This window comes from Sinocyclocheilus rhinocerous, unplaced genomic scaffold, assembly GCF_001515625.1.
Source record: "Sinocyclocheilus rhinocerous isolate Xijiao unplaced genomic scaffold, SAMN03320098_v1.1 scaffold1057, whole genome shotgun sequence".
Taxonomy (NCBI): Eukaryota; Metazoa; Chordata; class Actinopteri; order Cypriniformes; family Cyprinidae; genus Sinocyclocheilus; species Sinocyclocheilus rhinocerous.
Window position 1 is genome coordinate 35392 of NW_015660880.1, and position 11605 is coordinate 46996.

Below are 11605 nucleotides of genomic sequence, written 5' to 3' on the forward strand. Positions count from 1 at the left end.
TCTTCCGTGAGTGAATGGACACAGACACACTGAACTCTGGACTGGTTCTGGTCGGGTCTCCTCAACAGAGAGAGGCAAACCCATAGAGTCAGCGTCCATCCCTATGAACCCAATTGCTGTCAATTTAAGAAAAGATGAAAATTAGGATATAGCTTAAACACAGTGTATTATCTTCATTCTGAAACAAAGTACTGCTAATAAATTGATACCACGTTCTTTAAAACAAACACACACACACACACACACACACAACATACCCCTACAGGAACATACAGAAGTCAGCATCTTCCAGACAGCAGACAGACAGATGGACACTGATGGACACAAGTGTGTGACTGCAGAACCTGTACAGTAACATTAACAGTTACTTATGCCAGCAGTATAGCGCCATCTGAAGGGCGGACCCTCTTACTTACACTTAAAAGGTTTTGGGGTTAAAAACAGTAAATTTACTTGGACTAAAGAGCGGAATACACAACCACGGTGCGGTTATAATGAAAAATGATTAAAAAAATTTTTTTTTAAAGGTGCTTTAAAAAACCTATGTTATTTGTATCAGTTGAATTTATGGATAGTAGTGTTTGTTTGTAATAATTTAAAAGTAGAGGAAATAATTGAGGATGCTTGGTTTTCGTGTTATGTGAATAGCGTTGATTCATTAAAAGTCAAAAAATCAGAATTCCGCTAATCAAATCTCTAAACTCCATCACTCAACACTGATTATTAACACAACATAACACAAGACAACCCGTTCAGAATTGCTGTTATCCCCCCCAGTACCGTTCTTGTTAACAGTTAACATGTTACAGTTACAGAAGTAATATTTACAGATGTAGATACAATAAACAACATATATTTTGTACCTAAATACTTTAAACTTCACTCTACTTATTTGTCTAGTTTTTGCAAATTAACATAATATATAAATAAAATATATAATAGTTTAATGACTCACTTGTTGTATTGAAGTTTTGCATGTTCGATGTGATTCGAGAAGTGAACTCCCTTCCCTGGATTTAGGGGTATATTTCGTCCAGAGCCCAGAATAACCAATATAGTAGACTACAGGAGAATGCTTCTCAGTACATAAATTATATTTCATGTAGTTCCCTGATAGCAACAGACTCCGCCCTCAAATCTGCAGCTCCACTGTACTGTAATCCCAGATGGTCCACTAGTTTTTGATACAGTCTATGGTTCTTTCCAAGGGGGCCCAAGTAGATATAACTGCACACCCGAGATCTCCAAAACGGGGCGTGAACTCCAAAATGGGGCGGGGTCTCCTCGCGCAAAGACTTTCACCATTGGCTCTGGCTCCAGCCAATTGTTATTGACTTACATTTCAAAATAAAACTTTATAAATTAAACATTGTTTCTAATTGATCTAAAATAAAATATGCTATATAAATAAATATCCTCTCTCCTCCTTATTCCAAACTTCATGCCATCTCATTTTTATTGCTGTTCTAAGTTTAGCCTTAAATTCTTCTTTGCTTAGTGGAATAATAATTTCTGTATGTGATCATTTCAGTGCCTGTTTTGCTAAATGATCCGCAACCTCTTTTCCATCCACCCCCACGTGTGCTTGAGAAAGAACTGCTTTGCTCATGCAGACTGCTTTTTAAGGCGGGGCTATTTTTCACGGTCCAATAAAAAATGACTTCGGCTGTGAAGCCCGCCGTCTATGGGGGAAATTTCTGTCAATCAAAATAAGCCATGTTTTACAATATACAAGTGGGCTTTCCAAGTACAGTGGAGCTGCCGACTTGAGGGCGGAGTGAGTCTGTTGCTATCAGGGAACTACGTGAAATATATTTCATTTATGTACTGAGAAGCATTCTACTGTAGTCTACTATATTGGTTATTCTGGGCTCTGGACGAAATATACCCCTAAATCCAGGGAAGGGAGTTCAGTTCTCGAATCACATCGAACATGCAGAGCTTCAATACAACAAGTGAGTCATTAAACTATTATATATTTTATTTATATATTATGTTAATTTGCAAAAAGTAGACAAATAAGTAGAGTGAAGTTTAAAGTATTTAGGTACAAAATATATGTTGTTTATTGTATCTACATCTGTAAATATTACTTCTGTGACTGTAACAGGTTAACTGTTAACAAGAAAGGTACTGGGGGGATAACAGCAATTCTGAACGGTTTGTCTTGTGTTATGTTGTGTAGCGGGTTTCTGTTTTATAGTAATAATAATAAATAAGGAGTTTAGAGATTTGATTAGCGGAATTCTGATTTTGTGACTTTTAATGAATCAACGCTATTCACATAACACGAAAACCAAGCATCCTCAATTATTTCCTCTACTTTTAAATTATTACAAATAAACACTATTATCCATAAATTCAACTGATACAAATACCATAGGTTTTTAAAAGCAACTTTTTGTCGGTTTTCATTATAACCGCACCGTGGTTGTGTATTTCGCTCTTTAGCGTCACTCGTTTACCAGGAAGATTCTCAGGTTTAATCTGCATGAAGTGTAAGTAAGAGGGTCCGCCCTCCAGATGGCGCTATACTGCTGGCATAAGTAACTGTTAATGTTACTGTACAGGTTCTGCAGTCACACACTTGTGTCCATCAGTGTCCATCTGTCTGTCTGCTGTCTGGAAGATGCTGACTTCTGTATGTTCCTGTAGGGGTATGTTGTGTGTGTGTGTGTGTGTGTGTGTTTGTTTTAAAGAAAGTGGTATCAATTTATTAGCAGTACTTTGTTTCAGAATGAAGATAATACACTGTGTTTAAGCTATATCCTAATTTTCATATTTTCTTAAATTTACAGCCATTGGGTTCATAGGGATGGACGCTGACTCTATGGGTTTGCCTCTCTCTGTTGAGGAGACCAGACCAGAACCAGTCCAGAGTTCAGTGTGTCTGTGTCCATTCACTCACGGAAGATGATGAGGAAGATGATGCCTGATGAAGAGGAGCAGCTTGAGGGGTCAAGAGATAAAACGATGTACTGGACATTCAGATTTTTCTTGACTTTGTATGAAATGGCTTCTGCGATCACTCATTAAAAGGATGGTTACAAAATTAAGATTTCATTTTTTTTTTTTTTTACATTTCCATCTTTAGATCTGGATTTCCCAAACTAAAGCATTTGCTTTTCACTAATTTAATCATTAAATCAATTAAATAATTAAAAGGAAAAATTAATAATTTTTACATTTCAAATTAAGCACTTATTAAAAAAAGATTTGTTTTCTTGTTTACCTGCATGTCACATGACTATTAAGGCGACATGAGAAAACGCTGAACCTACGTGTTGTTAAATTATTGGAATATGAACTTATTATGAACTTAATATGAAATCTCAAGGGGACTTCAAGGGGGAAAAAAATAGATCAAGCGGTCTGACTAACAAAAAAAAAAAAAGTTTCACTATGTACTAGAATGGTTTATTTTAAACCAAAAAACAACCAAGAGCAAGTCAATGCAGAAAATGTGTGGGTGCAAGAGATTAATTAATTCTGAACGTACTTGATTGTTAAACGCCACAGTAGTTAATATTCATGAGCGTACCATGGTTGTTATGGCAACCTCAAATCGCAGACCGCTGTGATGCAAGTAGCTTCCTGACGCAGGGGGCGGGGCCTGTCTCTGAATGCTATTAATATTCATGAAGCTCTACCAGTAGTAGTACGTTCGTGTATTCACAGAGCGCGTGCGCTCTGACACCGGTCGTTACGGTATCGCATATGTGTCCGGAAGAGTGCGGCTCGACGGGTCGGTTTTGGATGCTCGTCGGTTTGAGGGGCGATGGGTCTGATCGCTCGCGTCCGTAAAGAATGGTTTATCATCGGTATAGTGCTGGTCATCACGTGCGCCAGGCTCGCGCCGTCCGTGGGAGTGAAAGGAGGTGAGAATGACCGGACACATTTCTGGACAGTTAAAGTCTATAAAAACTTTAAAATCAGTTAATGCACAGGTAATAAAGCATTATGGTCTGATCAACATTAGGAAATGATCAGGATGACTCGTATGCATGAATATGACACAACAAGGGAGTGATCAATGATTGATTGCATGCATGTGCATTGACATAAAGTGCAAGTAGTTATTATGTGAGATGGGGTTAAATGTCTCTATCTAAATGCATGTGTTCATGATCATGCAGTGTTTCAATCGCTGTGGTTTGTGTGGCAACAGGTTGATGGGTGTTTTAACTGTAACGTTAGTTGTCATTGTGACACGTTGCAACACCCGGATCTGAATAATCCTGTTCGGAGAGACAGCAGTTTCTATTAGAGTCCGTTTTTCCTGTTTATGTACAGTATATGGGAAAACATTAAGTATTGTCTTGATAAAAAATAGTTTGATAGGTCTTGTTTAAAACGTCTTGAAGTTTGGAGGTTATATAGTCATAGATAGATAGAAAGAAATGGGATTTGGGTTTAAAATTGTTGTAAGTTGGATTGATCAGGTATGTTATAGCAAAAATCATCAGTATGTTTGTTTTCCACCAACATGAATATCTAATATAGAAAATAATCACTATATATCAGTTGGATTTTTTACTTTAGAAATCCCCTTACAAAACAGTACATTGAGGGTACCATGATACACATGTGTATAATATGATACTGAATAACTACCGTGTTTATATACTATAGTATTTATATTGTACGCCTATGAGAAATTGAAGAAAACCGTGCCATTATCCTAGAGTCCCAAAATATGGTAATACCATTTTATGTGCATAATACCTCATGCTATTATTTCCCCATGATCATTAATCTGTTCTCTTTCAGGTCCTCTTCGGCCGGAGATCACCATCACCTATGTTGCAGTATCTGTTATTTTCTTTAACAGTGGCTTGTCTTTGGAAACAGAGGTATGATGGTGCCTGTTTGGTTTTTGGTTTTGGTTATAGATTTTTTTAAAAACTAATGTCTGTTTTGCTCTGTTTTCAGGAGCTAGCAAGTGCATTAATGCATGTAAAGTTGCATTTCTTCGTCCAGACATTCACGCTAGTATTTTTCCCCATCGCCATTTGGCTCCTTCTCAAAGTTCTGGCCCTAACGGCGATCAACGAATGGCTTCTCAGAGGGTGAGTGCACGTATTTTCAGTCCTTTTCTTATACACAGTCACCCTCTCTACCTGTTCGCCGCTTGGCTGAATGGAGTCTCTGTCGGTAGGTTTGCGCTGAGTGTAACTGGATCTCAGAGGTCTACAGTGTTGGCGCTTTGGTTATTTTCCTGCAAGAGAGTCGTTGTGTTCACCTGCAACCTCCACACGTCCTTTCATAGACAGAAAAGACTTTCATGTTTTTGGTTATTTTCCTGCAAGAGAGTCGTTGTGTTCACCTGCAACCTCCACACGTCCTTTCATAGACAGAAAAGACTTTCATGTTTCTATAACATTTAAGATTATGAGCCACTACAGCACAACCATTAGCTGAAATGTCCTGAAGTGACTCGTTGCTTGCTTGCTCCTGTCTGGAAATACAGTGGGAAACAGTGAAACAAATGCGATTTAAATGCAAAGTTATATGTTATTATTTATTAACTTCTCTCTCTCTCAGGTTGCAGACGGTTGCTTGTATGCCTCCTCCTGTTTCCTCTGCTGTCATCCTAACTAAAGCTGTAGGAGGAAATGAGGTAAATAATAATACATCATAAAAACTTTACAAGCAGACCTCACTATAAAATCATGATAATTTGTATAATCTATAGGAAAAATAATAACTTTCCAACAGAACAATAACACAATTTGGTGTAATGTATAATAAATAAACCCCTTTGTAAATAAAACTTTACAAAGTCAAATCTTTCATAATGATTACAACATCACAAGCTTGCACCCATCACAACAACTTTACAAACACATTCATCTCAGTTTTCCAATCACATTCCATCAAAACAATCACAACTTTACAAACACATTCATCTCAGTTTTCCAATCACATTCCATCAAAACAATCACAACTTTACAAACACATTCATCTCAGTTTTACAATCACATTCCATCAAAACAATCACAACTTTACAAACACATTCATCTCAGTTTTCCAATCACATTCCATCAAAACAATCACAACTTTACAAACACATTCATCTCAGTTTTACAATCACATTCCATCAAAACAATCACAACTTTACAAACACATTCATCTCAGTTTTCCAATCACATTCCATCAAAACAATCACAACTTTACAAACACATTTATCTCAGTTTTACAATCACATTCCATCACAACAATCACAACTTTACAAACACATTCATCTCAGTTTTACAAACATTCCATCACAACAATCACAACTTTACAAACACATTAATCTCAAATTTTCCAATCACATTCCATCACAACAATCACAACTTTACAAACATATTCATCTCAGTTTTATAATCACATTCCATCAAAACAATCACAACTTTACAAACACATTCATCTCAAATTTTCCAATCACATTCCATCACAACAATCACAACTTTACAAACATATTCATCTCAGTTTTACAAACATTCCATCACTACAATCAGAACTTTACAAACACATTCATCTCAAATTTTCCAATCACATTCCATCACAACAATCACAACTTTACAAACATATTCATCTCAGTTTTACAATCACATTCCATCACAACAATCACAACTTTACAAACACATTCATCTAAATTTTACCAACATATTCCATCACAACAATCACAACTTTACAAACAATCACATTCCATCACAACAATCACAACTTTACAAATACATTCCTCCATATGGGTAACTACTTTACAAAAACACTCAATCACAGCTATCACAACTTTACAAATACATTCCTCCATATGGGTAACTACTTTACAAAAACACTCAATCACAACTATCACAACTTTACAAATGCATTTCATCACAATGATCATACTTTGCAAGTTTCCACCTACTGCAGCTTTAAAAACACACTCCATCACAATAATCACAACTTTACAAATACATTCCATAACAACAATCACAGCTTTACAAATACATTCCCCTATGTAAGTAACAACTTTAAAAATGGATTTCATCAAAACTTTACAAACAGACCTCACCACAAAATTATGATTACGGTTATGATCACACTTTTGTTATAGAAATCATTACTTTCCAACAGCACAATCACAAAATGTGGTGTATAATAATAAGTAAAACCCTAGAATTAAATGCCTTTCATCACAATCATCACAGCTTTACAAGCTCACTCCCATCACAACTTTAAAGAAACACCTAATAACAACAATCACAACTTTACAAACACATCACAGTTTTACAAACACGTTCCATTACAGCAATCACAACTTTACAAATACATTCCACCATAAAGGTAACATGTTTCAAAAACACTCAATCACATCTATCACATCTTTACATATGTATTTCATCAAAACTTTACAAACAGACCACCGCAAAACTGTTACAATCACTGCTATAATCACACTTTGTTATACAAATCATAACTTTACAACCAGTTTAATGTATATGTTTATGTATTCAGTGTATATATTCTTTCTTCAGGCTGCAGCCATTTTCAATTCTGCATTTGGGAGTTTTCTGGTAAGTCTTGATAATAGAGACATAAAAAAGGGAGGAGAAAAGAGACAAATAGACAAACAAAAAAGCAAAGAAATAAAATCATAATGTGAAAGAGTCCCATTTCTCTGTCCTGTCTACAGGGGATTGTGTTCACTCCTCTTCTGCTGCTGGTGTTTGTGAGTATAATTCCTCTTTTATTTGTTATTTCTGTTCATTGTGAATGTGCTGAACCATAAGCATGTTGTGTGGGTGTGTTCTATGTAGATTTTTTTTCTGTAATATATTGAGTGTATAATCTTTTTCCCACTGTATTGTTTGTGTTTATAGCTGGGCTCCTCTTCTTCTGTCCCGTTCACCTCCATTTTCTCGCAGCTGTTCATGACGGTGGTCGTCCCACTCATAGTTGGACAGGTGAGTGTGTTTGTTGTTTGAGTAAATTAAAGCAATAACCTCATGAAGCCGTGGTTTACAGTGAATTTATAACAGCTAAGGGGCGTTGTTAGGTACGATGTGAAGCGGAGTGCCTAAAACCCTCTTAGCTGTTATAAATCCACTGTAAACCACGGCTTCACGGGGCTTAATTGCTTTTATAAAACGGTTATTCCATATACGTAGTAAGGTTTCACAAAATAAAACAGCAAATAAAGTGTAATGATATTAATAAAAACATTGTTCTTCCACCAAACAATGTAGTTCCTCAGAATCACAAACAAAGTGGTTGCTGAGTAACACACAGAAGTAAACAAAGGTGTATGTTTGTAGAGTAATTTACAACAGCTTCGAACGTGGCTCAGCCAATCAGAATCAAGGACCGGAACTCTCCGTTTTATAATATGCTCTAAATGTGTTTTGATGTTCAAATTATTTCACACAACCTACCAAATGTCAACAAGACAGTAGTAAAATCACTTCTAATCCTCAATTAAGATAACGGCTTTGTTTTACCATGTTGATTTTGACTAATCTGTGACACAGATCATCTGCTTGCCAGAAACAATAAATAAAGTGCAATAGGAAAATCTAAAATCTGCCTTTTGAGAAAAATCAATTCATGAATGAATAAAAATCTAATTTCACTTCTAAAAATGCCAAATAGTGTCTGTAAGGGGAATGATTAGGAGCGTTAATCTGAGTTTCTGTCTTAAATAATTTAACAGCAGAAGTTAATAGGAAGTCACTGCCACGATTGAGCATGTTTTGTGCATGTAGGTGTGCAGGAGGTCCCTGAGAGAGTGTCTGGACCGCCGGAAGCCTCCGTTCGGGACGGTGAGCAGCGTCGTTCTGCTCATGATCATCTACACCACCTTCTGCGACACCTTCTCCAACCCCAACATAGAGCTGGACCATCTGAGTCTGCTCATCGTCGTCTTCATCAGTGAGTGTGTTGTTTTCGGTGCAAGAAACATTTGACTGTAATTGCTGTAAGACTGTGAAGATATATGTGACCCTGGAGCACAAAAGCAGTCTTAAGTCGCTGGGGTATATTTGTAGCAATAGCCAACAATACATTGTATGGGTCAAAATTATAGATTTTTCTTTTATGCCAAAAATCATTAGGACATTAAGTAAAGATCATGTTCCATGAAGATATTTAGTAAATTTCCTACCGTAAATATATCAAAACCTAATTTTTGATTAATTTTTGATTAGTAATATGCATTTGCTAAGAATTTCATTTGGACAACTTTAAAGGTGATTTTCTCAATATTTAGATTTTTTTGCACCCTCAGATTCCAGATTTTCAAATAGTTGTATCTCGGCCAAATATTGTCATATCCTAACAAAACATGCATCAATGGAAAGCTTATGTATTCATGCTATTTTAAGATGTATAAATCTCAATTTCAAAATAATTGACCCGTATGACTGGTTTTGTGGTCCAGGGTCACATATCGTTAATATTGTTCATTTTTTCCATTTTCAGTATTTTCCATTCAGTTGAGCTTCATGGCCCTGATATTTTTCTTGTCTACAAGGTGAGAAACATATGTTCGCAAAAACACATTTGTTTTCTGTCTTAGTGGGTCTTTCCTTGACGTCTCTTGGCATTATTCGGAATGATTGCGCTGTTTATTTCAGGTTTTACTTTAATTTTGTCCATGTTTGATCCTCACAATGTTGACGAAACCTGATCCGCTTACTCTTTGATGTGTGCCACCACATAACGTGTGTTAATCTGTTTCTATGCATATGTGATGTTTGCAGGAAATCCTCTGGTTTCACTGCGGCCGATTCGGTAGCCATCATGTTTTGTGCGACTCATAAATCCCTCACTCTAGGTAAAGCACACGCGTATGTCTGAATAAAGCAAATATGAACCGTTGCCTACCTTCTCTAGCTGAAAACTCTGGTTTGATGTGTGTTTGTGTAGGTATCCCCATGCTGAAGATCGTGTTTGAGGGTTATGAGCATCTGTCTCTGATATCAGTGCCTCTGTTGATCTATCATCCCGCTCAGATCCTGCTGGGAAGCATCTTACTGCCCTCCATTAAAACATGGATGAGCGGCAGACTGAAGGTAGTGCACGCACCGATTTGACCAAAACCCATGAAAGTGTATATAAAAATAATGGTGAGAAAATGTAAACAGCACATGCTGTAAAATATAAAGTTGGAATTATAGGAAATAAAATTGTGAGATGCAAAGTTGTTTTTGTGAAAAAAGCTAATTATTTTTTCAGCTTTAATTTGCTATATCTGAACTCAAGGGCTAAAGAAAAAATGATGCATTCATATACATATCCTCCTGAGACCCAGCTATGGAGTTTTTGCCTCTGTAGTGGACATTATATTTTAGTGAATTTCTCTGAGACCTCACATGTCACAGTTTTAAGTCTGGATGTCCTGTACAGAGCACATTCAGGGCTTTTCAGAGATACCAAATGATTGGATGTTTCACCATGACCACTCCCTCTCCTTGGTTTTTAAAAATGGCTGACATTAATTTAGTGATAAAATTGTACATCCTTATGGAAATATGATAATATTTTGTAATTATAATTTAAATCTGATTAATTTTCAAATTGTTTGTCATAAATCAACATCTCAGGAAAATGTTATGGGGTTTCAAATCAAAATATGACCTTCTGTTACGAAACAGGACATCATTTCATACATGTCCACTGTAGAGGACACCAGGACTAAAAGCATGTTTATTATACATTTTGGGAGACAAAATAATTGAATAGGAAAACAAATTATATATCAATATTCTTATGAAATATTAGATATTATTATGAAAATCTGGCCAATTACTACTCCCATTATTACACTTCTTTTTTCAACATGCTGTCCCAACAGCACTTTAATATGCAAATTAGATACATTAAAAAAAAATCCCATTGTTTTTGCCTTTTCATGTCTATTATTGTCATTTTATTTTTAGAAAATCTGAGTCCTGGTGTCCTCTACAGAGGACATAGCATAACATATAAATAAAATATAATTTTTCAAAAATTTTATTTTACCATTTTTTTCTTATGCTCTAAACAATGTAATGACATGAACAAATACTAAATTCACAAAGCTTTTTATTTCTGGTTCTCAGGAGGATATAGGGGAAAAAATTCCATTTAAATATATCCCTTACAGGAAATATTTTTCAGATTTAAATTTTAAGGACAATTTATAGCACTTAAATTTTTCACTGAGCTCAGTTTGTGTCAGTGCATTTCATATAGTTTTGTTTTTCTGTAATTTAAATCACTAAAATGTTTTCGTCTGCCAAACCCCTTGGACCTGAAATAATTACTTGAAGTACACCTGAGATTTTAAATTAATATTTAACAACACATTTGCTTGTTCGCAATTCTCTAATGTTGATTAATAGTCACATAACATACAGGTAAACAAATGAAATGTTTGAAAATGCGTGTATACATGTATATATTTTCATATTTATATATGATTTATATTATATATAAAATTCATATAAATCATATATATGATGTACAAGTTTCTTAAATATATAAATGTATGTGTGTGTAATATACAAAGTACACACACATTGTAAACAAACTTATTTTGGATGTGATTATATTTATATATATATATATATATATATATATATATATATATATATCA

General features: G+C 35.4%; 1 protein-coding gene across 1 annotated transcript in view; it reads left to right on the plus strand.

The window, feature by feature from the left end:
• The first annotated feature begins 3674 nt into the window (after positions 1-3674).
• The window catches only part of LOC107725722 (sodium/bile acid cotransporter 7), an 8988-nt gene continuing 1057 nt past the window's right edge, over positions 3675-11605 (plus strand). Inside the window, exons 1-11 of the mRNA XM_016535101.1 lie at positions 3675-3878; positions 4771-4853; positions 4933-5069; positions 5545-5620; positions 7506-7544; positions 7664-7699; positions 7851-7934; positions 8733-8898; positions 9448-9499; positions 9729-9802; positions 9895-10040. Of these exons, the coding sequence (XP_016390587.1) occupies positions 3779-3878; positions 4771-4853; positions 4933-5069; positions 5545-5620; positions 7506-7544; positions 7664-7699; positions 7851-7934; positions 8733-8898; positions 9448-9499; positions 9729-9802; positions 9895-10040 (993 nt within the window). The 5' untranslated portion in view covers positions 3675-3778. The remainder of the gene's footprint in view (positions 3879-4770; positions 4854-4932; positions 5070-5544; positions 5621-7505; positions 7545-7663; positions 7700-7850; positions 7935-8732; positions 8899-9447; positions 9500-9728; positions 9803-9894; positions 10041-11605) is intronic.